At 43.0% G+C, this 26,319-nt stretch overlaps 3 protein-coding genes across 4 annotated transcripts; 2 read left to right on the top strand and 1 right to left on the bottom strand.

Annotated features, from left to right (window-relative positions):
• Positions 1 to 1,949: 1,949 nt before the first annotated feature.
• LOC120288990 lies at positions 1,950 to 4,212 on the bottom strand. The gene is made up of 3 exons (XM_039303362.1): positions 3,205 to 4,212; positions 2,335 to 2,506; positions 1,950 to 2,043 (listed from the first exon to the last, which is right to left on the bottom strand). Exons 1-2 carry the CDS (start codon positions 4,049 to 4,051, stop codon positions 2,433 to 2,435), a joined length of 921 nt encoding a protein of 306 aa, XP_039159296.1. The 5' UTR covers positions 4,052 to 4,212; the 3' UTR covers positions 1,950 to 2,043; positions 2,335 to 2,432.
• Positions 4,213 to 4,282: 70 nt separating this feature from the next.
• Positions 4,283 to 8,288, top strand: LOC104447626 (pentatricopeptide repeat-containing protein At1g08070, chloroplastic-like). Of its 2 annotated transcripts, none has more exons than XM_010061370.3 (2): positions 4,283 to 6,612; positions 7,581 to 8,288. In XM_010061370.3, exon 1 carries the CDS (start codon positions 4,906 to 4,908, stop codon positions 6,538 to 6,540), a length of 1,635 nt encoding a protein of 544 aa, XP_010059672.2. In that variant the 5' UTR covers positions 4,283 to 4,905; the 3' UTR covers positions 6,541 to 6,612; positions 7,581 to 8,288. The 2 variants fall into 2 exon arrangements, with proteins under 2 accessions (XP_010059672.2, XP_010059678.2); XM_010061376.3 differs by having other exon boundaries at positions 7,578 to 8,288.
• Positions 8,289 to 15,192: 6,904 nt separating this feature from the next.
• LOC104447604 (beta-fructofuranosidase, insoluble isoenzyme 3) lies at positions 15,193 to 20,868 on the top strand. The gene is made up of 8 exons (XM_010061327.3): positions 15,193 to 15,480; positions 17,502 to 17,510; positions 17,817 to 18,267; positions 18,674 to 19,076; positions 19,484 to 19,642; positions 19,846 to 20,090; positions 20,202 to 20,292; positions 20,430 to 20,868. Exons 1-8 carry the CDS (start codon positions 15,273 to 15,275, stop codon positions 20,619 to 20,621), a joined length of 1,758 nt encoding a protein of 585 aa, XP_010059629.2. The 5' UTR covers positions 15,193 to 15,272; the 3' UTR covers positions 20,622 to 20,868.
• The last annotated feature ends 5,451 nt before the right edge of the window (positions 20,869 to 26,319 follow it).

Genomic DNA, 26,319 nt, shown 5'->3' with positions numbered 1-26,319 from the left:
CGAAGTGCAAGCAAACATTCAGTCAACTCATCTTTCCATTTCCATCGATTTCGATCGCGTTTGACCTTGCAGAAAAGGGGCTGTGGGCTCATTTGCGACTTGGCAAAAGTTGGGTTTGAGTTGAAAAAGGAGCGAGGGTTCACGTTCTACGGCCACTAATAATTCCCTTTTCCCCAAGTTCTTGCTCATGTGTATGAATCAAATAATGCTGGCACTGGAAAAAATAAGAAATTAAAAATAAAATAAAATGAAGGAGACCTTTGGAAAGCCAAAGGGCGAGACTTGGTTTGTGCCCTTGACGGGGTCAAAAGAAAAGTAGAAACCACAAGTGAATCCTCTAATATAGGAAGATCTTCTCGAAGTTGATTTTTCACCTTAATTAGTAAAAGTGTCTCTGCTAGATTAGTGCCAGGCTCATGAAACATTCTTACTATAACTTACGGATCAAGAAGTTACAAGCAAGCGGAAGTCGAGAGGGATAGCTGCAAATATTTGATACCGTGGAGAATCAAACTCGTGACGTGTGCCAAATACGTGTATACAAGTCTCTTTTTTAATCATTGATTAAGCAAAGGGAAAGAATTAATTATTGTCTGATCAGCAGTCGCCGCAGTTATTCAAACACGTGGCGGCATTGCACCGCTAGACAGTCACCGGATCGTGTTTATTCTTTTGACACTTGATTTTAATTGTGATGGGATTCAATTGCCCAATCTAAGCAGGGGTGGGGGTGGGGGAGGGGGCATTTGCTGCAAGCTTTCGGAATTGACTGATTGGAGACGATAAGCTTTGAGCTGCGAAAGATGTGTTCAATTGCATTCGTTTGTTCCCTTGGTTCAAATTTCCCAATGAGCGGTTCAACTTGTGCATGTGCTGATGTCTCTGTGAAGCTTTCGATTGGCGAAAAGTTGGTTCCGTGATCAGTGTTTCGTGATCTTCTTGTCATGAGTTTGCTCAAAACTCTGTTTTGTCCCATGGACAGACCCCAGAAAACTCAGTTACCAAGTAAATGAACTCATCCGATTGGAGTTTTCTCGCTCTTGGTCATTTTAGTTGTGTACGCGATGCGTGTGGGATCGGAGGTGGCATTCTCTTTGCGGGTTTTCTCACGCATTTCGTTCAACCGGAGATGCAGCGTGACGATACTAGCCCTTCTCTTCAATCTTTTTGTCGGACACTTGATCGATTGAACGCTAATTCTGCAATCCAATGTTCTATGCGCCTCGTACTGTTAATTGAGGGAATGCTTTGAAGCCTCCTGAAGAGGTTATGGATAAAGCGTATCGAGAAATGTTGTAACAGTCTTGTTGGACAAGTCTTTGGGTAAGGGGACCAAGTCTTAATACAATGCAATCAATCGTGAATCGTGTCACTTCTCTAGGTCGTGACGGTGTTATTGATGTTCTTGATCATGGAAATGGGACGTACATCTTCAAATGCCATAGCATTAGGGTTTGCAATTCGATCCCATTGTTCCACGGCATATCTTCAATCAGCCGTTACTATTGCCAAATTGGAGTCCTAATATGAATAGGCCAGAGTTTCAAGGATGTTCGCATGCCGGTTTTGGATGCGAGTGCGTGAAATTCCTCTTCAATCAATCAGCGTCTGCAAGAATTCTCTTCATATCATCAATCAGCTTCTGCATCTGCTCCCTCGAATGCAGAGGAGATGGGTAAGCGCACGCGCAGTCCAGCTCTCCGTCCCGTATGGTGTCGAAGAATGCGATGGACGGGCCGATGCCGTGAACAGAGGCACACCCGATGTAGTCTCTCACTCCAATCTCCTCATGCAGCGGATTCGACTCGTCGAAAACGGTATCCTCGAAAACAGAAACAAAGGCTGTTCTGAGGGACGAAGACACGGTGAGGCCTGGGTTGTCGATGGCCTTGCACATGAGGAAGTTGAGGTCGCCCATGTCGGTGAAATGCTTGTTCCAGTTCTTGGCGTTCGCAAAGGCTGTATAGGTTCTCTTTGCCAGGTCCCATAGCTTTTCGCTTCCACTTATATCGTGCGTGTTGAGGATGGCTGAGTGATAGAACCCTGAATCGAAGTCGAACAGAGCATGAACAATTTTTCGGGTTAGAGATGAAGTACGACGACTTGCTACATACAAAAATGCGGAGGGATTAGCTTGCTCTAATTGCTTCACATGATGCAGCATGAACAGAGCAAGCCCAGGACTCCATCTTTGCCTAAAGAAGATAAAAGAGAACTAAAAAAGCCAATCGGTTGCAGACCATATAACACCAAGCGAGTAGTTTTCACTCCCCTTGAACAGACAAAAGGTACCTAAAAAGATTTCATCTGAGAAGAAACGCCGATTAGGCTTACCAGGGTGTTGAACAGAAAGAGGTGGGTTGAGATATGAACGGCAGTCGACAAGGGTGACGACAGCATACTTCTCCCATTGGTTATCGGTGGGTTGTTGCTTAGAGGTGTGTGCTGCGATCAGGGCGGCCGCTGCCAAAACGCCGCACAGTTTGATCTCTCTTGACTTGCATCCCTGCAGTACTTTGCAGCACTTTGCAGCTTAGTATGTATGAGCAAAACATACCACAGATGAAATCACACGTCGCGCATCACCAGAATCCACTCTCCTACAGACAGCAAGACGTTTCCTATTCTAGCAATAGCCGTCAAGAACTCACACAAATCTCGCATCCGATACAAACTGTTTGGGCAACCCGAGAATCCTCACAGAGAATGCCCGCCGCTTCTCCTAGAGGCATTACATACACAACACACATCCTGTCTGTTGGTCTATATCAATAGCGGCTTCATCAATGCTAATAGCTAGGACCCGAACAATGGGATCGTGGGAGTTCTCCCTTTCCCTGTAGTAAGTACTCGGAAATTCTCTTAACCCAATGGTCACAATTCAGTCATTTTAAAGCGTGTCAAACACCTAAAAACAAGTACTCGAAGCATTCTAATCCTTCAAGATGGTCAGCTTATGCGTGATCCCATCCGTCGGTTGATGTTCGGTCGGAAGGTGATCAAGGACAATGTGACATGATCCTAAACCAAACGGTCACTATTCTAGGCCCCTCTCATCCGGGATAACGAGCGGATGTTCGAACGAGTTCATATGGATTCCGTCTGTCGTGCTAAGAAAATTACACCAAATTCCAGTTTCTGCTGGATTCTACGTAGTGCACGAACAAAGGGAAAAGGGAAAAAAGGAAGCCGATCGGAACTCACCTCGATCAGCCTCTGGGTGTCCTCTGTTCATCTTCAACCTCATCATCCGGGAACACCTCGGCGACTCCGCGTCCACGAACTCCAGGTGGGCGAGCCGGAACGAGTTGAGGGAGTACCCCAGCAGGTCCATCCCGCGCGCCCAGAACGGCTTGTTCGCCTTCCCGCTCGGAATCAGCTCCTCGATCCCCCGATTAGCGTCCGCCGCCTCCTCCTCACGGTCCCCATCTCGCCCCTCCTCCGCCGCCACCAGCAGCAGCCTCCGGAGCAGCGCCGCCGCCGCCGCCCGGTCGCACGCGCCCGTGTGGAGCCGGAGCGCCAGCGCCCACCGGTCCTCGCTCAGGTGGTATAGGCTCGCGTGGAACACGTCGGTGCCGGCGCCGTCGCCGTCGTCGCCGCCGCCGCCGGAGTCGCGCCACGCGTTTCGGTTCATCTCGTGCTCGAGGATGCGGTGCAGCGGCGTCGCCCCGGCGGCGTCCCCCTCCCCGCCGGCGCCGCCGCCTTCGCCTTCGCCCCCGCCACCGTCTTCGCCGTTCAGGATGCGGGACGTGGACGAGAGATCGAAGGGCGCGATCTCGAGGTGCGGCGACGAGGGGATGACGAAGGAGAAGGCGTTGGCGGCGGGGTCGAAGCGGATCCTGGAGCGGAGGATGGGGTGGGACTTCTGAAGGCCGTGGAGGGCGTTCCGGAGGAGGGACAGGTCGGGTGGTTTGGCGAGTAGGAGGGCGAGGACGGTGATGCCGGTGCCGCCGGGGACGGCCCTGCACCAGCTGTACTCGGTGCCGCCGACGGGTCGGGTTACCGGCTCCGACGGCGGGGGAGGCGGCGGGTCGGGGCTTTCGTCGGACATCGGCGACCGGGGCTTTGGATATCAGAACCGCAAATGCAGGCGAGACCCGGAATGAGTTTCGGACTCACAGTAGCATCAAGCAAGCTCTGCAAATCGCAGTACAAAAAGCTATTTTCTTATCCTTTAATTTATGATATCTATGTCCAGAAAATTGTATTTTTCGGACAGAGATGTGACGTATGATCGAAAGCAATGCGTGAAAAAATGTGATGATTCAATTATTTGCATCTTTCCATTTGTAATACTTCTTTGTCCTTTTCCTTCACATGCGTCCAAGAGCATCCCATCTTCTTGACTCTTAGGGGATGCGTGTGGGAGTTTTCTGGTGCAAAATTTTTGTGATATTGACGTTGGAGCTGTACTCCCGACGTTTCCCTTCTCGGTCCGAACGTGAAAAATCAAGAAATCACGCTTTTTACCGCTGAACATTTGAGCTACGCATCAGGGGACAGTAACTGTGGGGAAAGAAACGGGGGAGGAGGAGAAGCCCGACATAAAGGAGTCCCCTTTTGGCGCCTGAATCAACTTCCTAAGCTCTGTGTCTCTCTTTTTGCTGCGAAGCTGAAGTAGAAGATCGGACCCGTTTTGGATTTGATGATTAGACGGAAAGGCCGCTGCTTTCTTGTTGCACCGAGCAATGGGAAGCTTCGTTTTCGCTCGACTTCGTTGGCTCGTCCAGCCCCCGAGGCTCTCCCTCACTCTACTGACCATCGAGCAACTTCGCTGAATCCCCGTACGCATCTACAATGTAAAGATGCGAACTTTTCCGTACCCAAGTTCTGCATTTCGTCTCTACTGAACTGTCAGGGGTTTCCACGATCAGACAAGTTCACGCGCTCATCGCCGTCACTGGGATGCTTCATAACCTGTCTGTGGTGAACAAGCTCCTCCATATGTATTCCTACCATAGAGCTCTAGGGGATGCGTATGCACTGTTTGGTGTAATGACAGAGAGAGACCCTGTCTCGTGGAGTGTGATGGTTGGTGGGTTCGCTAAAGTTGGCGACTCTTTCATGTGTTATGGGACTTTTAGGGAACTCATTCGTTCGGGAGCTCAACCCGACAACTACACATTGCCTATGGTGACAAGGGCTTGTAGAGATACTTCAGACTTACAAATGGGTCGAGTGGTTCAAAGTGTTGCGTGGAAAAATGGGTTGAATTTGGATCGGTTCGTGTGCGCGGCATTGGTGGAAATGTATGCAAAGTGTGGGGTGATTGAGGACGCGAGGCAGTTGTTCGCTGAAATGCCGGACAAGGACCTCGTGACGTGGACTGTCATGATTGGCGCACTTGCAGATTCTGGTGATGCTAACGAATCACTGGAATTATTTGATCGGATGACACGAGAAGGAATCGTTCCCGATAAGGTTGCCATGGTAAATGTTGTTCATGCATGTGCCAAGTTCGGTGCTTTGCATAAGGCTAGAGAAGTCCACAACTATATACGCATGAAAAATATAACTCTCAACGTGATATTGGAGACTGCTATGATTGACATGTACGCAAAGTGTGGCTGTCTCGGTTCTGCAAGGGGAATTTTTGAGACTATGAAGGAAAAGAATGTTATCTCATGGAGTGCCATGATTGCGGCTTATGGGTATCATGGGCAAGGAAGGAAAGCTCTTGACCTGTTTCCAATGATGTCAAGTAGTGGGATTTTGCCGAATAAGATCACTTTTGTTTCGTTGCTGTATGCATGTAGTCATGCAGGTTTAGTTGAGGATGGTCTTCGAATTTTCTCTTTGATGCAAAATGATTATGGTTTAGAACCGGATGTGCAGCATTATACTTCAATGGTTGATCTTTTAGGCCGTGCTGGGAGATTTGGTGAGGCCCTAAATTTGATAGACCATATGATGGTGGAGAAGGATGAAGGTCTGTGGGGAGCCCTTCTGGGCGCATGTAGGAAACACAGGAACATAGACTTGGCGGAAAGAGCGGCAAAGTCGCTTCTTGAGTTGAAATCAAATAATCCAGGGCATTATGTTTTGCTCTCAAACATATATGCAAATGCTGGTAGATGGGAAGATGTGGCCAAGATTAGGAACCTCATGACCAAACAGAGATTGAAAAAAGTTCCTGGTTGGACTTGGATTGAAGTGGCCGACAAGGTTTATCGGTTTGCTGTTGGGGATACTAACCATCCACGTTCTCAGGAGATTTACTTGCTCCTGAAGAACTTGTGTGAAAAATTAGAGTTGGCTGGCTATGTCCCTGATACAGATTTTGTACTGCATGATGTTGAAGAGGAAGTTAAGATCGGAATTCTATCGACACACAGTGAGAAACTGGCAATTGCATTTGGCCTTCTTGCAACTCCTGAGGGTACTTGTATCAGAATCACAAAAAATCTAAGGGTTTGTGGAGACTGCCACACATTTATTAAGTTTGTATCAGCAGTCGCTAAGAGGGTGATTGTAGTCCGGGATGCAAACAGGTTTCATCACTTCGAGGAAGGTGCTTGTTCTTGTGGAGATTATTGGTAACTGATCATTTGACTTTCTGCACGTCTACGACTTCTTCTCCTTGGATGTAGTTTCATCCCCAGAAAAAGAGAGGTAACAGAAATCAGAGGAAAAAAATTCCTTGAAAAGCATTTAAATTCGTTGCTTGAGGAGCATGATAGAAGTGAAGTTGTCAAAATACTTTGGTTGGCTCTCCAGAATGCATTTCAATTCATTTTGTAGCATAATTAAAAGAGACATTTCAAAATGCTGTTAGAAACTTGTGAGGATTCAGATACCATGCTTTCCTCCCCTAATGTCATTTTTTTCTTATAATGTATTTGCGGAGCCACTGTTTAGGATTCAAACAGATGGGTTCTCATGGCACTGATGTAAATGTTATCTAGCTAGGTTGATCTCATGTTGATGTTCCTAACAAGAGATGCTAGAATCTCGATTGGTGAGATTGCTCACTTGTGAAAGAAGTTCTAGTCAAGCTTAAAAAACAACAGCTCGGGGATGTTCAGGTAGCAATTATCATTTTCTGCTCACAATGTGAATATACTAATTGTTATTCCCTCCGTGGAAGGACTCATATTCTCCAGTCGAACGACTTGCCACTTTAAGTTTGGAAATACCTGTGATGTGACCTTGGTAATAGAAACTCGGATAATCACCTGTGTTTGAAATATTATTACAGTTCCAGGGAATCTATGGTAAGTTACTAGTACTCCTACTTCTTCCATTTTGTCATATCCTCTAATAAAAGGGATAGAAAATGAGTTGATTCGAATCTAACTTTTGTGAGGAAAAGCCTCTCCTTCTTCCTCTAAATGCAGAGTAGTTTAAAGTCATGAATGGAGAGCAGAAACTTCACTTTAGCTTGATAATCGTCTCTGCATAATACTTGGCTACTCAGCCTTTTGTCGACGCATAAATGGAATCATGAAAGAAATTTTTAAGTGGCAATACGTCCAAGGAGTTAGAGCTAACAAAAGAACTGCAGTCTAGGTGAAGAATTCTCAATGCACTCTTCCTTTATATTCTGTTCTCAAGCTCATGGATTTAGAATGCTTCAGCAGGTCCATTGTATACCAAAGCGTGCAAGCGCATCCTCATCATTTCAGGGGGAGTCCTTTTCAATCTGCTTGATGTGAACACACCATTGTTGGCTCAGATTCCCCGACATTGTACTGCAATGGATCTATATGAGCCCTCGTCTCTGAGAACCCGAAGAATCCTGCTGCAGGAAAGAGTAGCAGCAGCGTGAAGTTTCAATATGAACTCCCGGATTGTTTTCTGCCTCCCCTAGAAGAATGAACGGCACTACAACTACTTCTTCGCCAATTTCACAGTAGACAATAGATGAATGCAGAACTGCCGGCTAATAGCCGATGCCTTCCTGAGCACTCTTTCTTGTGCTGATGAGGTTACCGTCACTGTCCCAGACTTCTCGAATCTAAATGCGGGAGTTGCTCCTTTTTTGACTCTCTCTAGCCTCTTCTGCTGCAAGCTTTGGTGCAGCCTCGAAGGGCAGCATTTTATACTTTGATTTCTGCATTATGCTCAGAGAATATAGGGGAGCAAACAGACCGGGCCGGGATTAGAGATATTTTCAGCCTGGCCTGAAAGATAAGAAAGGCCTGGACCGAACCGAGTCGGTGAGGGCTAAAGCCCGATTTTTTCTTTAATGTTCTAATATCGTAGTACTCAATATCAATCCAAACTCTCATGTGCGAGTCAAGCAATCAACACCAAGTTATTTGATAGTTTATAATTTCCATTTTGGATCTGCACACAAAATATAACTTCTGATTACCACTTTTCTTTGGTGCATTTTTTATGTTTGGTCCTTAAAATAAATTCTGGGTGCAATTGAAGAATTAAATGCTTTACCCCAGGAACTGAAAATATCCATGACTTGTCGTATTTATTAGAAATATTAAAATTCTGGGCAGTTTTACACCATCGCGAGCTTCATCATGTGAATTTCAAAAACTAGGGGTGATCGGTTCCCGGTTCGGTCCAGTTCCAAGGTGGAACCGGGAACCGGACCAGGAGAATCGGTTCCGGTCCGGTCCAAAAGAATTGGCACTTTCTTTTTTCACTAAAGAATGACTTCACTAAAGAATAATCATGCTCCGAACCAATCAATCAAATTCGGTTTTCGAGCAATCTAATAAAACTACTCACACATGTTTCCATGTGCAAAATATTCAAACTTCACTTGTGTGAATATCAATAATAGTTTATGTGTTACATGCTTAATTTTAAGCATAAAACCCATGAACAACATGATTAAAGGTTGTGCTTGGCTTAGGTTTTATAGACAATCTCTCTTGTATACTTTGAATGTTTAGTCGATATGAGACTTTTTAAGGCTTGAAGTTTTTGTCGTTTGCAAGTGAGGGAAGCAAGAGAGAGAGTGTGAGCATGATGAGAGTTTTTTCTATAAATAAAGAGTAACAACAAGAGTTTTGGTGATCTCTTGGCCATATAAGAGGTTGTTACCTAAATTGCAATTCCAATTACAATAAGTTTAATATATAAAATTCATATATTATATGTGTTTATATATTATATGAATATAAATTATATATAAAAAATTTGGTAGGTTTGGTTGGCCCAGGTCTTGTTCGGGTTCCCACCTTGGGAAGGGAACCGGACCATCGCCGCCGATTCCAAGATTAGGAAGGGAACCGGACCGCCGGCCGTGGGAACCGCCCAAAACCGGCCAGTCCGGTCCCGGTTTGGGCGGTTTCCGTTGCATACCCCTACCAAAAACTCAGCCTACCCCGAAACAAGAATTGAAATAGACCTAAGGACTGCCTTGGCCATTTCAGGCGGGGCGGTATGATTTGGATTTTTCGGGTTTAGATTTTTTATGTGCACCTGTTCCGTCCCATCAGAGATCATGTTTGGCCCGGGGACCAAAAGGACAGTTTCGCCAAAATTCTTCCAGCGATTGTATCGGTCCTTAATCTAGCTGAAGCTGACATAATTCTCTTCACTAATTTTCTAGACAGCGACAAGCCAGGCGAGACTCACTAGGCATGCGGCCAATGGTAAGGGAGTTGGGTGGGGTGGGGTGAGGCGTCGGATTTCATCCACGCTCACAAAAAAACAGAAAACTCTGCAAAGAGGCATAATAAGAGAGAGAAAAAAAAATGTCTTCTATTGTTTGAAATAATTAATTAATAAAAATATTTTCATTATGGACAATAATTTATATTTAAATAATTTCGTGTATAATAAAAATATTTTCCGTTCATTCATTTTTTAAAGTGATTCAATCGATTATTTTTGAGAAAATATTGTTTAAATCATTTGTTTTCACAAAACAAAACAAATGCACAATTTGATTAGGACAAACCCAAAGAAAAAAAGAAGAAGCAAGATCACGAAATGACGGCACTGAAATGGATAATGAAATAGTAGTCTCCATTCATGTTGTGTGGCTTAATTCTCCCAAATGGTCACTTGTACCTGGAAAGATAGCAACTTCGTCGGGCAGAGTTGTCGACGATGATCCAATTGTCGACATGAATTTTCCTAATCTGATGGGTGAGAATCCATCTCCATGCGGTAGTCGACAATCATTCTCATTGATCTGACGATTATTGCCTTGCGCGAAAGTTTGGCGTGGAAAAACACATGTGCACTGTAAACAAGCCCCAGTCTTGCAGTATAGAGAGGCACTGCATGGAACTTTCAGTTCTATGTTCTAAAGCCTCATAACATCTCCATTACCAGTTCAAATAGCAAGAACTAGAATTCCAGAGTCAGTTAAAACGATATAAACTCCACTACAATCTCCCATAGAAAAACGGGTGAAATTAACTTGGCTTCCTACTGTTAACTGGGTCAAAGTTTCAATTTTTAGAATACCAACTAGGAAATCAATACATTGGAAATTACAGTAGATTCTATCAGTGTCAATCCAAAGGGCTTTCAGTTTGTTTTTTTTTTTTTTTTTTTTTTTTTTTTTTGGGGGGGGTGTTGCTCTAGTGATCCACGAGAATAGTGGCAGACAAGAAGGGGTAGTGGACTCCTATCACCAGCAGTCTCAGTGGTCGGCGTGCATTTTCTGCTCTGTTCATTTGTACAAGTCCTCTAAAGTCTTTGCCTTACCCCACAAAAACACTGCATAATATCTCACTTTTAAGCCATGGCTTTTCCTAATTGCCAAATATGAAAAGTTGAAATGATATGTCTTGGGTTAGAAACATGAAAATTTTGCCCCACCCCTCAAAGTCCATTACCAGTACTTTCAATAGACAAAATGGCCAGACATTGCCATTAGAAATTAAATCACGGGAATAGCTGGAGCGTATAGGCCAGGCAATCAAATTTGTATAGATGCCCATTGACACCAAACAATCAACTTCGTTTGATCGTGCGAGGCCCACGTAATCAGTGGCGAGAAAAAGAAGAAGCCAATCTATATGGACCCTGGGTCGATGTAAGAACTTTTCCTAGACAGCCTGATGTCCTAAAGCACATTGGATGGTCTCCCAAGTGCCAACTCTCCAAGCAAAAATTAGCAGGCGAAGACCAGACAAGAGGTCGATCTTGTTGGTGATTCGTATGGACCCGGATCGATGTAAGAATTTGCCCTAAAGACAAGCTGATGTCCTAAAAACAGATTAGATGGTCAGCCAAGTGCTAAGTCTCCAAGCAAAACTTAGAAGGCGAAGACCAGAGAAGAGGTGGGTCGTGTTGCTTATAGTCTGCCGCGGCACTTTAACCTGTCAAGACCTTCTAGGGATTGGGCTTGGGGATTGGAGCTTGCATGGAGCGTGGGTGATGTTTCCCATGAAAGTGGAAGCGAGCGAAGCACCTGATCTGATAACTTCGCGCTTTCCCAATGAAATCCACACCCTCATGTTCTTTCCTTTGTCTTGACAAATGAATTGGACGGTGTCTAAGCTGTTGTAATTATTGTTATATTACGGTTTTCTATAGCTCAACGTTAGTGAGGTGTCCTTCATTTAACGTGACTTTTTGTTTCAGTTTCTAAATTTAATCTTGTGGGTTAATAATTCAACTGATGTGAGAATAATCGACATGATTCTTGACTCTTTGTTCTACTGCAAATTTTGAATTTAATATTGAAGGTTAATGATTCAACTAATTTGAGCATAACCACCATGACTCTTGAGATTTTGTCCTTTAAGTCTTTTGCAACTATTTCCCTCGTTTATTCTCGTTTATAAATAGACATATCTCCTCAGGTCAAAATTAGGAAATCACGAACTCCTTGAAGCACTCCTTGAGTTTTGCTGGAGTTTTCATTACAAAAATAATACTCTAAGTGTGTTAGTTCCAAGAAGTATTTGATAGAGTCATGTTCGTATGGTGCTAATACAAATGGTTTCGTGTTGTGTTTTGGGAAGTATAGTTCGTGAAGCTGTTTGGCATCGTTGGCGGAAACTAATCATCTCATAGAGATGCAGTTAGTCATATCTCACCTCTTTTGTTGAATTGCTGATTAAAGCGAATTGATTGGCCATACCTCAACTCTTGTATTGAAGTTGCCGATTATATGAAGAAGTTATCGATTCAAAGGCAAGTTGTCGATTGACTATCGATATACCGATATGCAAGTTTGTTATCAACTTAGAGAATGCCGATCGAATACCTAGTGATCATAATTTTATTGCAATCAAGTAAGTCTGTATTTGCTTTGTAATTCAACATCTTTATTTGTAAAAATTATATATTGGCTTGGTCGTTATTGAATTTGTTATTGCTCTCTCCGAATTATTATTTTTCTGATTACAACAAACGGTATTGCATATTTTTCCTCTTATACGTAGTTTTTTTTTTTTCCCAACATAAGCACAATTCTCTCTAGAAAGGATGAATATGCTTCCCGAAAAGCAGTGCCCTCGACCCACCCTCTCTTCCCTACCTTCTTCCATTCATGCGTACCGGATCCAGACAACCAAAATCTGCCTGTAACATTCAAAGCTCATCAAGCATATGCTTCAAAAGAAAGTGTCACGCTCGACTTAGATTTCTTTTTCGATATGACGCTCGAGGTTATAACCCGGGTCCTTAAATTTGTAGCATCTTTTTTTTTTTTTTTCAATCGAGCATCGCTATCTCCAGTTTTGGGAATGTTTTTCATGCACGCTCCAATCCTTATAGAATTTGGCAAGCGAACCCGAGCCGAATCTCTAATCAAAATTCTATCCAGTTGCGATTTAGAATTAGCTTGGGGCCAGTTGTTGTCGCCACCACTATCGGGTTGGCCATCGAGCTTTAATGGATTCCAGTAGAAATGATTCCTAGAGTCGTTACGACATCGAGTAGAGAAGAGTTTATGCAGTTTATTTTTAAGTCGGACAACTATCTTCAAATGGTCACCATCGAATACTTCCTCGAGTTGCATTCGTGGTCTCGAATCCGGACCAGAGTTTCGATCAAGGCATCAGTAAGGTGTCCACGTACAACACGCTGAAAACAATTTTTCCACGCCGACATAAAACCCTGTCAAAGGCACAAAGAAAACTTTACTAAGGTAGCTTTCAGGCACTTTGACGACCCTCGCCCGATACTGCTCAAAGCGTCGACGTCGAGATGTCAGTGTCATGTGAACGAAGGCAGAAACCTCAAAGCGGGAACGAGGCCGACCAACGTGTGCTTCGTGCTGGAAAAATGATGAAACCCGACAAACCGGTGGCAATCGAGTACTTCGAAACTCTAGGTTGTGGATACTCTTTACTGATACGAATGTGGAAATAATCGGCAGTTCCGTGTAAGCAAGGTCCGCAAGGGGACGTGCCTAAATCAACTCATCAACTTCAGTGGATTGACCAAGAAAGAAAAAAGAACGAAAAAAATTGGAGAAGATAGTCGGTATAAGCAAAGGTCCAAAAGGGTAATTAACCTAGGGTTAACCAAGGCGTGGTTAACCTAATTTTGTTTACCATATTTTTCTTCCATCGGTTTGTTTTTTTCCCCAATTTCAAAACTGATATGCTATTTCATTATTTTGGCTACACACAGAGTCAGATTGTTTTATCCTCTCACTTTTTCAGTGAAAATTACCCATTGAGTTCCAAACTTGTCATACATATGCCAATTCAGTTATAAACTTTTCAATTTCGTTAATTTAATTTTAAAATTTTGCGTGAAATTTTGATATAGTTATTCTAGTTAATTCCCACAAAAAATTATTGATATGTTGGTCCAATCATCGTCAGCCGCACACCGCCATGTCAGATATTTCCTACAACAATTTGTTGGAAAAACTAAAATAGAATTTCACGCAAATGTTTAGAACTAGCTTGGCCAAATTGAAAAAACTAAGGCTAAATCGACATTTGTACAATAAGTTTATAACTAATTGGACAATTTTCCCTAGTAATATACTGCTCATTTTTGTTTTATAGCTAATAATTTATCATTTATTCCGACTTCACGAGGTTTAATTAAGTAATTAAGTAATTATCCAAGGAAATTCTTCACCGACTATATCTCTCATCGCTAAATTCTATCTCGCTCTTGGATTTTGAACTCATTACCCTTAAGCAGGCGTGAAGTCAATTAGGCTAATCCCGCTTTGTGCTGATAATCACTCAACAGTTTATATCAAGGAAATTAAGCAAATCCTCAAGCTAATTCCTGTCAAATAGGAGATTATGATAGATCAGATAAGTCCCTGGTAACCATAGATTGCAATCAATTAAGTTGCGCCATTATCGATGTCGGCATAATAATATGCTCCCACAATATCTTAATTACGACAAATTGTATCCATTCAAACAACCCACTCATCTTTGTATTTTCATGTACATCAAAAAAGTGCAAAGGAAAACATTTATTAGGATTATGACGTCAAAAAAGCAAATTAGTTCTAATTATGATTGAAGAGAATTTTCTGCGTACCGACTATGGAATTGCACTAAATAAATGATTTAAGGAATCGAACCTATGCTCGTGTAATAAGATTGACGTTGCTTCTACTTATAGATTTATTTTAACCATAAATAGACTGAAAAGAAGAATTTGGAATCCTCTCTAAGTTTAGGGTGCATATAATGTTTAACTAAATCTAAGGCCTACCATCTCATGGGATGTTTAAATCAAGTGAATCTCTTGAACTTTTTGTTTATTTAATTTGGTTCCTAAAATTTAAAAAAAAATCCGGTCAATATAGGTAGTTCGTGGAGTATATTGCCACATCACTTGTATTTGCCTGACGTAAAATGTCATGTCAGTGTTTGCTGGGCTAATATAATGATTTGAATTGCCATATTATTTTCCCTAAATCCATAGATTTTTTTTCCCATCTCTTCTTCTTTTTGTGGCCTTCTTTTTGGGCCAAAAGAACGGTGCTTACATATATGACGTGGATGCCACGTGAACGGTAAAATGGCAAACCTAAAATTAAGTTAACAAAACGGCCACGTCGGTTGAAAGTGTTAGGAGTTTCAAATATAGGGCTACATCAAGTGGGCATTATTAAAAGCTTATGAATTAGATTGGACTAAAAAAAAAAATTCCGTTCTGAGGTTATGGAATATTCAAAAGTAATTAAGGATGTCGTTAGCCCTCGAAGATAAAAACAAAACTCTACCTAAATAAGTGCGAGGATAATCCAAAAGAACCTCCTTATTTATCTAAACGACACTTTCTTTCTCTTCTCTGTCCCTCCCTCCCTCCCTCCCTATAAATAAGCGAGCAACCCTTCATTTAAAAATCAACCTCATCCGTAATAACTTCTCTCTCTTTCACGCTCTTCCCTTTGAGCCTCTTCTTTCGCGATGGACGTTTCACGGTTTCTCCGAAAATCTCCTGCACTGGTCTTTTATCTTCTCCTCGTGATCGTAGCTTTCGATTTCGGCGACGAGAACTGCGCCGTCGAGGCGCGCCACAAGGTTTATCCTGAGTACCAGTCCCTCCCGGCCGTCTCCGTGAAGTATGCCCATCGGACCGGCTACCACTTTCAGCCTCCTAAACACTGGATCAACGGTATGACTTCTCGCAAATTGTCGAGCTCTTCCTCTGGAACAGGACATTACTTTTGTTCTTCTTTTATGTTCTTTTCGTGTGTTTCATCTGTTCGGTGTTGTTCGTCCTTTTGGATGCTGATTGTTTAGGGTTGAGAGCCTTTGACTCTCCTTGTCTTCCGGAAAACCTTCGTCTTTAAAAGCCTTCCCTAACACATTATCGTACAATGTAGGTCAGGTTGCATGGAACTACATTATATTCGACGAAGTCATCCCTTGTAGAGATCTGACTAGCGGTTTTCTGCATGAGTTTTTCTTTTTTTGTGTATTTAACAAGTCATTCTTCTTCAAATTTTATTCGTTTTTTGCTATAAAAAAGGGTTATTCATCTTCCGGGTATTGGGAGTAAGAGCCAGTCGGAGGTGGGCTGGGATCGAAGCGGTGAATGTGGACTAGAAAAATCAAAAGGCACCCTTATCTTCAACCATCTAGAAGGAGGGAAGGCTACTAAGGTGTCCTTTATGTTCCCATCTGCCTTTTTTGCCATACTTAGTCAAAGAAATCAATTTTATAAGACATCAAATAGTAGATGATGGCTTAAGTAGGAGGCCACTTTCAATGGAGAGGCAGCTTTGCCATCATAATGATGACAAGAACTTGGTGGTGAAATGCTTATTGTAGAGAGCTGAGACCTGAAACAGCTCTTCCCATCGATCTCCCATCCTGGTTTGCACTTTCTAATCAGAAATTATGGTAGAGACATGACAATTAGAGGTAGTAATAGATCAAGTTGGGCCGTGGATTAATGCGATAGTCACCCTAAGGATGATGAATCATGAAAATCGCATCATTTCTAAATCATGGTTTGTCCGGTACACCGTGCACAGCTCCTGTTGCAATTGCTACTGCTGTTTTCTTGACCCAATTGGTACCTTCACGAGGAACACGAGAATCATGCGATTGGTCAATGGAGGTGTGGATCATCAATCGGGCTGCGCGGCCGTCACACCATATGTCTTTTGTTTCTTTCCGTTGGCTTTTGCTTTTTGTTATATTTGGATTACTTCCGATCAATAGGACAAATTAAGATTGTTTTGCACGTTTCGTTTTGCCTGCAAAAGTCCTGCTTTCGCACCTACGCGGCTCCTGCATTGGCATTAGACTCCATAGACTGTTAAAGGGTTTTTGATTATTGTTGAGTTCTCAAGCGAACGGATCGCTTTGACAGTTTAAAGGGTTTTTCTTAATCTTTCTTCACTCTCTTTCTTTGTTGCTTCTTTTCTTGGAGTATGTAATGTCCCTCAGACTTTGGGAGAGCCCAAAAATAAATCGAAGGGGAATGATGAATTGATGTGGGAAGTGACCAGAAAATAGCGATTGAAGAAAATATCGGGAGAAAATGCCACTGTAGATATATTACCTTTAGCTTAAATCTTTGAAATGCTGCACGGATGAAGGGAAAAAAACAATATTATTTTTATGAAAAAAATCACTAAAAATTTCTTTTGTGCCTGGCTTAGCATTATCCTTCGTGCCTTAGCTTCGGTTCATAAATATCTGGAAATTTTCGAAGAGAACCATCATGAGATTGATGTTTTGCTAATCAGAAGTGGATGTGGTCGACATAAGGACGATACAACGTCAGTTGGTCCCCATCTTCGGAAAGTTCACGATCACAAGTTGGCCGCAATGAAATGTTGGGGTCGCCTTCGAAGATAAGCTTTCGGTGCGACAAGGATGCAGAGTGCCGCCTGCATCTTGTGGTCTCTGTTAGGTCTTAGCACGGAAGTAATTAATAATGATGAATTTAGGAAATAATTCTGCATGCCTATTGTTGCTGTGAAAAAGGAGTCGTTGATGAAAACCCCACTCTCCAATTTAATTTACCTGATGCTATGACCTATGCTCCAAGGTTTTCGATTTGAATTTATAGTCATGCGATATCACTTGCTCTAACTAAACGCTACTTACTTTTTTTGTTTGTTTGTTCTCCTCTTTTGTTTGGCACTCCAAATCTCCACCTCAACTATAATGATCCGGCAGATCCAAATGGTAATTTCCGCACCCGACTTTTCTTACATATGTCTATTTGTATTGGCATTGCTTACTATATACTGAGATTCGTCCTTAAATTTAATGTACAATTTGATTTGTTATATTCTTACAAGACATGGAAAAGTTCTTTTATTCAATTGTCAACTTAAATCCATCATGTTGTTGAGTATATCAAATTTGTGAACATCCCATTTTTTCCTTTCTTTCTAATTTTAACCTAATTAAGTTTTGTAACCATTCCACATTACATTAATCATAAAAATTTTCTCTATGTGAGTGAAATCAAATGGTTGAATTGAGCAGGACCCATGCACTACAAGGGATGGTACCATCTCTTCTACCAATACAACCCCAAAGGGGCGGTGTGGGGCAACATAGTGTGGGCCCACTCGGTGTCCAAGGACCTGGTCAACTGGCGAGCCCTCCCTCCGGCCATCTACCCCACCAAGCCCTTCGACATAAATGGGTGCTGGTCCGGGTCCGCCACCGTCCTTCCGGGCAATCGCCCCATCATTCTCTACACCGGCATCGACACCAAGAATCACCAGGTCCAGAACTACGCTGTCCCTGCCAATGCCTCCGACCCCTACCTCCGCGAGTGGACCAAGCCCGACAACAACCCCATCGTCGACCCTGGGCCTGGCGTCAACGCCAGCGCCTTTCGCGACCCGACCACCGCGTGGTTCGAGGATGGGCACTGGAAGATCCTTGTTGGCAGCAGAAGGAAGCATCGGGGGATGGCATATTTGTATAGGTATGGTGAATAATTAGTGACGCGACCTATTTACACTACGTGGAGTATATCATTTTAATTGTATGCTCCCCTCGCGTTCTAATATGATCGGAATCTATCATTGAATCGCTTAATAGGGTGATCATATATCGTTTTAATTGTATGCTCCCCTAGTGTTCTAGAAGGATCGGAATCTATCCATGAATCGGTTGACCGGAATCTCTATCATTGTATATATTATGGACACTAAACACATTTTTGTTTTTCATATGTTAGGTCAGATTTTATGTTTAAAATATGTTAAAACTTCTCGGCATTAGGCAATTCATTATTCAATTGTACAATTATAGAGGGCGTTAGGACTAGGTTAGGCTTATCATTTAACGGTGACATGGTTATAACACGAAGATGTGAATTTGTTATGCAGGAGCAGGGATTTCATCCACTGGACCAAGGCAAAGCACCCGCTGCACTCGGCGCCGAAGACCGGCATGTGGGAGTGCCCTGACTTCTTCCCTGTTTCAAAGAACAATGCCAACGGGCTGGACACGTCGGCACTCGGCCAAGGTGTGAAGCATGTCTTGAAGGTCAGCCTCGATCTAACACGGTATGAGTATTACACGATCGGGACTTATCACCCTGACAAGGACAGGTACATGCCGGATAACACCTCGGCCGATGGGTGGAGCGGCTTGAGGTACGATTACGGCAACTGCTACGCTTCCAAGACATTCTTTGACCCAGTTAAGAACCGGAGGCTCCTGTGGGGTTGGGCCAATGAGTCCGACGCCGTCCAATCTGATGTCCAAAAGGGATGGGCTGGGATTCAGGTGATTAAAGAGACTTACCCTGTCTTCTTTTTGGCGCAATCTATTCATTTTCTTGATTATCATTTCTCAAAAATTGTTTAGTTAAAAAAAATACAAGACCTAATTGATTTATATGTTTTGCGACTCAGCTTATTATCATTTTTCTTATGATTATTGCACCCCTCATCATCAGTTGATCCTGCTTCAACATTTTGTTTTTTAGTAGTAGGGATTCCACTGCATAAACAAATGACATAACACGATGGTAGCAATGAGCCTTCTCACTGCAGCTGGTTTCGTGACTGTGACGATGGACGGTTGCTTATAACATGTTCTCATTTTCTAGACATGCTTTCATTTTAGTTATTCGAGTTCTTTTGTAAGTGGAATGGAATAAAACGTTGCTACATTCTATGGCTTTGATGCAGACGATTCCAAGGAAAATATGGCTTGACAGCTATGGAAAACAACTGTTGCAATGGCCTGTTGAAGAGCTAGAAACTCTGCGGGGACAAAATGTTCACATGAGCAGTGTCAAGCTCAACAATGGTGAACATGTCGAGATTAAGGGAATTACAGCAGCTCAGGTTCACATATTTGCTCTATGATCTTTAGTCCAGTGCACCAAAATTTGATTGATGATCCATAGCTGAATGAGTGTTAGCGTTTGTTTCCTACGTTGAGTGGTTTACTTAGGACAAATTAGGATTTTGAAGATTTCTACATGATGACACATGCTTCAGTGAAGAAAGCTCCTACAAGTTTATATTGTCATTGTCAACGTTGGCAGGCTGATGTGGACGTGGTGTTCTCGTTCTCGAGCCTGGACGGGGCCGAGCAATTCGATTCGAGCTGGCTGAACGCGCAAGACCTCTGCGGCTTGAAGGGGTCGGGAGTTCCAGGCAATGTTGGGCCTTTCGGGCTCTTGACGCTGGCTTCTGAGCACCTGGAAGAGTTCACCCCCGTCTTCTTCAGGATCTTCAAAGCCGATGACCAAAACAAGCACAAAGTGCTCATGTGCTCTGATGCAAGGAGGTCTGTCATATTTGATTTTATATCATGCGATCTTTCTTGTTCATAATAAGTTTCTTGATGGACTAGAATTATTATTACGTCTTTAATTCCTTTTTTTTGGGGTAAATGCAGCTCGTCTCTCAAATCAGGAATCTATAAACCATCTTTTGCTGGTTTCGTGGACGTGGATCTGAGCGATGGGAAGATTTCTCTCAGGAGTCTGGTAAGTGATATGGTCCATCCTCAATCCTTAACTCATTTCTCATCCCAGTTGGAGGGTCGGTAGCGAAATCGCCAAAATTGGGCGGAATTTTGCGGACGCGCATCCATTCAATTTGTAAACGAAATTGTAATGTCCAGATCGATCATTCCGTGGTGGAGAGCTTCGGGGCCGGAGGCAAGACATGCATCACATCTAGGGTGTACCCGACACTTGCGTTGCTCGGCAATGCCCGTCTCTTCACCTTCAACAACGGGACTCAGACGATCACGATCGAGACTCTCGATGCCTGGAGCATGAACCGGCCGGTGATGAACCAAGCTCTTGAGTAGAGCAAAAACGTCAGTATGTCTTCGGCTCTAGGCAACATTAGGTAGAGGACAGGGCTGTGTTTGATGCCCAATGTAAATAGTAAATAATCGCCCTCTGACCGAGGGGCGATAGCCAGCTAGATCTTGTTTGTAGACAGCTGACAAGTAATTTGCTTGCACAAATAAATTAATTAGGATGTTTATTTGCTCCAAGAATATATTTTCTTCAACCGGCCATGCATGAAACTGGTTATAAATAGAATTATCATTAGCTGGGTGGTGGTAATTTTTAGTTCATCAAATCTGCTTACGGGGAGAAATGGTCAAATATCCAATAATATTTTTAATTTCTTATCACAATGAAGATTAGGACAAAGAGGTTCATCCCATGAGCGAGAGACTGTGAATCTTATTTTGGTCATCTAAATGGAGTAATTTTTAATTATTCAATTTTCTTTGAATTACTTACTAATGTTGTTTGATTTTTTAATTTGTTAGTTTTGTTTGAACTTCTGAACGTCTACATTTATCGATTACCATACAAAAATACCATTTTTTGTGGAGAAAATATCAGGTAGACCTTACTTGTTAAATTAATAATAAATTACTCAATTTACTAAAGGACAAGTATTCGGTGGGGACCCACTTTTCCCCCACCTTGTCTTTCTACTCTCTTCTCCATCCTTCTTCTCCACTCACATCTTTAGAAATCGGAGACAATTTGGATTTGCTTTTGGCCAAAATAGTGAGTTCTTTATTTGTCGTTATGTTTTTTTTTTTTCCCTAGAGTAGCTATGGTGATGATGATGAGGTAGATGTACGGAGGCTCAACACACGGGAGAGATTTGAACCTTCATGAACTTAGAGATCGATAGGATGGAGGGCTTCAGAGCTAGAGCCCTGGGAGTATGGCGGTTGACACAGCCATACCATTAGCCAAGAGCATCCGAGCCCTCGGAGAAACCACCATTTTTGGTGCTGTGTTGAGCTTTAGTGAGGGAGTGAAAGTGACAATGCCAATAGTGTTGCATCATAAACTTGCCTCTTTTGTCTTGTTATGGAGAAGGAAAGAGTGATGGAGACGAAAGATGGAGAAGAGAGTGAGGAGGAGAGAGATAAGGTGTGGGGGTGTTGATGGAGGATAGACGGTGAGTAAGAAAGGGATTTTTGAAAAATTTGAAATGTGAGCTCATTAAACACGTATCCATCAATGAATGGAGTGATTTATTGTTGACTTGGTAAGTAAGGTGCTCAATATTTTCTCACTTTTGCGTGTATCTTTCCAACTTTTCTCCGATTAAATAATTTCTTATTTTAGATTACCTACTCTTATTTGAATAGATTACTAACTTATATTTGTTTTTCTTTTTAAATTGACCAACTTGTTTATGTATGCCACTTTTATTAGCCTTGCCAACCCTTTTCAACATTACGTTATCAACTAATTTTGCATTAGTAACCCTTTTAGAAAGTTAATCACAACCGTCATTTGTTTTTTTTTCATACTTCTTTCATCTCAGTTAAAAAAAATCTTTTTATATATACCGATTTTTATGAAATTTTTTTACCGACATCTTAAATTTACCAATGGTTTTATAAAATTACTAACATTTATTTGGTAACTTATCATCTTTTTTCTACCAAGTAACCCAAAAGAAAAGTAGATAACTTTAAAAAAAAAAATAAGAATGCAATTGACTCATATGAGGATTGAAATTAGAATTAGTTGATGAATTTATCAATAAATAGCATGAATTTAAGTTAGTAAACTTACTAAAGGGTGGTAAATTAATAGCATAATTGAGAGACGCATACAAAAGTTGATCTAAGATAAGGAAAGTTGGTAGTTGAAAGAAAATTAAACTTGATAAGTAATTCAAATTATAGTTAGTAAACTAAGGGTGTGACTGGATTGGTTTTTTTTTTTTTTATGCCATTTGCTTAATTCAAATTTTGCAACGGACATACTTTGGCTTTTTCTTACCCTATAACACCAAAAAATTTCAATATATACAAGTTTTGACGCTAAAATCAAAATATAATTTTTTCATAATTTATTGAAATTTGGTGGGGAAAATAAAAAATTGTTTTTGGTTTTTGTTGAAACATAAACAAATATGCTCTAAAGCTACCTGATGAAGAGAATAATTGGTAAGTCCCTTTAATTAAGGTTGGTAAATTCTAAAATGTTGAAAATATAAAGGCGTTGCTAAGAAATGCAGATAAAAATATGTAAACAATAAAAAATGTTGGGAAATTTAAAACAAAAAAAAAAGTCAAATAAGTGCATGTATATCTCGCAACTGAAAGTTGTTAACCCATTACTAGATGGTCATTGAATTGGAAATGGTGAGTTACACTATTTTAGTTGGAACTCAATAAATAAATAAATAAATAAACGTTAGAAAGTACCGGCTCTTTCTTTAAGCAATATATATATACTTTAATACCAATTGAACTAACAGCATGCAATAACATCCCTTTTTCTTAATATGGAACAATCAATCAAATAATAAGCCAGTTTTGGGATTACAATTGGAAAAATTGTCAAAAAGTCCTAAATTTATTGTATGATAGCTAATTCAATCTTAAATATATTAATTGTGCCAATTTAGTTATAAACATTTTAATAATTTGCCAATATAGTCATTCTGACTAATTTTGGTCGGAATGGCTGATGAGACAATTCAATTGCTGCCTACTGTCCTACCTGGCATGACTGTGATGACGTGGACAAATTTTGAAGTTTTTGAATTTTTTGAATTTTATATTACATTTTTATTTATTGTTTCAATTTGGCATTCAGCTACGTAGATTTCTGCCACGAAAAATATTCATATGTGAATGCCAAAAGAGATCATGAATTGGCGAGAAAATGCAGTAGATAACTACATCCAGAATATGATTTACCAAAAGAAAAGGACCAATTGAGAAATTATCAAAATAAGTGCACAGCTCGAGCAAAAGTCGACGTGCGATGTCTATGTTGATGAGATGTCTGTCTCAAGACAAACCAAGCAAGGCTGATGGCCGGACCTAGGATGTGAATGACAAAGCACGTCCCGGATGGTGCATTAACTCAGGGAATAAACAGCAGAGCGTGCACAATTAATAAAACAAATAAGGTAGTCGTTGCGGATACATATTCTTTTACGACGACTTATTCGCGAGAGATCCAATCTCCAAACTTTCTAAAATAAAATCAGTCCATTTTGCTTATTATTTTATGCCATTCTCATAGAAATTATCTTTTGGGGGCAGTTCTTACGTCCTTTTAGAGCATTTGAGCCCACTTGACCATTCTATTGAGTGTGGCTAACGTAATTTAATGGCTAAGATCAAGTAAAATTACGTCCTTTAGGCGAATGTAAGTACGCCCATGTCTTGCTCTTTGTTCGTGAAGACTTTATTTGATTTGGGCTTAAGGCCCGTCCGCCCAGGTTGGGCCCAGAAAGCCCGGCCCACGGGAATAGGGCCCGTGGAAAGAAGGGGGTATAAAAGGGAGGAGAGAGAGAGAGAAAAGACACCGTTTAATTAAAAGAAACGACGTACGCTTTTCTCCCTCCCTCTCTCGTCGTTTTTCTCCAAAAAAGGAAATAGTGACTCCCGAAGGCGTATTTGCTTCACCGGATCAACAGGACCAAGATTTCTCTTCCTCCATTGGCGTCGGTGTTTAATCTGTGGCTAAAAGGTATGCTCGAATCTGTGGTGTGCTTTTGGATCGGTGATACGTGTTAGATTTCCCGGGCTTGTCTTCCGCTTGAGTTTAGGGGTTCGATTTAGTGTCGAATCTGGTTTTTCGGGGATTAGTCATTCCCAACATTGGTATCAGAGCCTTAGTTCACGTTTTCCCGATCAATTTCATGTTCTTTGATTGAGTTTTCGCGAAGAAACTTTCGGCCGTACGGATCGGGACAAAAATCCCGACACCGGAGCACTGTACGTCCTTTTTTCCGAGTTTGTGTAAGTCGCAATCAAATTATGATGGCATAGGAAGAAAGGCGACGTCGAGACGAGTCCGGGGACAGGTTGTGCGCCACCGGGCGACGTCGCACGCGCCCGGAAGCGCTGGCTCACCCGCGCGTGCGGGCGCACGCGCCGATCGGCGAGCCGGCGTGCGCACCGGCCGGCGAGCCCCGAGCCAGCACGCGCTGGTCCGCGGACCGACGCGTGCTGACGTCAGCATGATGTCACCCGACGGTCAATAACCGCTAGGGTGACGTCATCGATGACGTCAGCACGGCGACTCGGCCGGCGACCCGGCCCGACCCGCGCGAGACCCGGCACTGCACGGCACGTGCCGGCCGACGTCTCGCGTGACGTCGGCCGTGCACGCGCACGGCACGTGCCGTTGGTTCGCGCGAACCGGGCCCACCAGGCCCACCGGCCCGACCGGTCCGACCGGTCCGACGACCGACGACCGTTGACCGCCGTTGACCGTTGACGACCGTTGACTGTTGACCACCGTTGACCGACGACCGTTGACCGTTGACCGTTGACCCAAAAAAAAAAGAAGGGAAAAGAATGTGTTTCTTTTTCAATTAAGTCTATGTGGATTATAATGTGATCCCTTATTTGTTCGCATTTGTTGCGGTAGGGCCGAGCATGGTTCCGGGTTACCGGAACCGGAACCGAACCAGGGGAGGGTCCAGGTTCGGTTCCGGTTCCTAGGGGACCGGTTCGGTTCGGTTCGGTTCCGGTTCCAGGTTCCCATTGGAACCGGAACCGTGCCCGAAGCGGTCGCGGAACCGGTTTAGGGCTCCAAAGAACCTCCAGTCCACGGCTCTTCATTCGATTTCAATCTTCAAAGTACGAGACCTCACACTCACACAGCCACGACTCGCGCCGCTCGAGTCGCGCCGCGGACGCCACTCGCCCTCGAGGAGCCGCCGCCGCCGGACCCCGCCGGACGCCTTGTCGCCGACGCCTCTCGCCCAATCCCTCGCCGCTCGCGCCGTCGCCCAAATCCGTGAGTCACGGTGCGGACGCCGCTTTGAGTCTCGCCCGGCGACGCCTTGCTCACCTTCGAGGCCGCCCCGACGCCGCCGGGACGCTTGGTCGCCAACGCGGCTCGCCCGAATCCTCGCCGCTCGACGCCGCTCGCCCAAACCCTCGCCGCTCGCGCCATCGCCGACGCCGCTCGCCGCACCCATATGTGCCTTTTCGATCTCGGCGAGACTCGGCGCTTCGGTCGAAAGATCGACCGCCCTCCATTGCTGGTCACGTGGGCTTCCCGTTTCTTGATTCCGGTTAGATTCAGGCTCGTCCGTTTTTCGTGTTTCGTGGGTCGTGCGCCGTATCGATGAATTTTTCGGTTTTGGGTCGTGGGAATTGTGGGATGGTTTCTTGGGTTCGATGAGTTCCGTGGAAAGGATGGTGTTGTGGGTTCGTTGGCCTTTCTTTTCTTTTGATCGAATTCACGATGCGTTTTTGCTAAACTTCGTCGGCCTTTCGGGTAAATATGGTCTTGATCGCTTGTGAAGATGCCACAAGACAAGTTAAGTATTGATGGTTAAATCTTTTGCTATATATTTCCTTATGTAGGTGGTAGTTGCTCCAATTCTCTTAGGATCTTATGTTCCTGTTGATGCCATTAAACTGTCGATCAGCACCTTGCAGGTAAATATGGTCTTCAGTTAGCTCGTGAAGATGCCAAGCTTTCCTCTCTTGTACATCTTCAGCGATGCTTATTTTTTCAAATTACTATTTCTTGCTTTAG

The sequence above is a fragment of the Eucalyptus grandis genome, chromosome 1 (assembly GCF_016545825.1).
Source record: "Eucalyptus grandis isolate ANBG69807.140 chromosome 1, ASM1654582v1, whole genome shotgun sequence".
In the NCBI taxonomy this organism is placed as follows: Eukaryota; Viridiplantae; Streptophyta; class Magnoliopsida; order Myrtales; family Myrtaceae; genus Eucalyptus; species Eucalyptus grandis.
Note: the sequence above shows the minus strand (reverse complement) of the source record. Positions and strands in the feature narration are given on the sequence as shown.

What these genes read in the sequence shown, in the direction of transcription:
- LOC104447626 (XM_010061370.3), top strand. Translation starts at nt 4,906, where the DNA reads ATGCTTCATAACCTGTCTGTGGTGAACAAGCTCCTCCATATGTATTCC.
- LOC104447604 (XM_010061327.3), top strand. Translation starts at nt 15,273, where the DNA reads ATGGACGTTTCACGGTTTCTCCGAAAATCTCCTGCACTGGTCTTTTAT. An exon ending in AGGGATGGGCTGGGATTCAG is followed by an intron (nt 19,077 to 19,483) that starts GTGATTAAAGAG and finishes GCTTTGATGCAG; the next exon opens with ACGATTCCAAGGAAAATATG. An exon ending in AGGGAATTACAGCAGCTCAG is followed by an intron (nt 19,643 to 19,845) that starts GTTCACATATTT and finishes CAACGTTGGCAG; the next exon opens with GCTGATGTGGACGTGGTGTT.
- LOC120288990 (XM_039303362.1), bottom strand. Translation starts at nt 4,051, where the DNA reads ATGTCCGACGAAAGCCCCGACCCGCCGCCTCCCCCGCCGTCGGAGCCG. An exon ending in ACACCCAGAGGCTGATCGAG is followed by an intron (nt 2,507 to 3,204) that starts GTGAGTTCCGAT and finishes AAAGTACTGCAG; the next exon opens with GGATGCAAGTCAAGAGAGAT.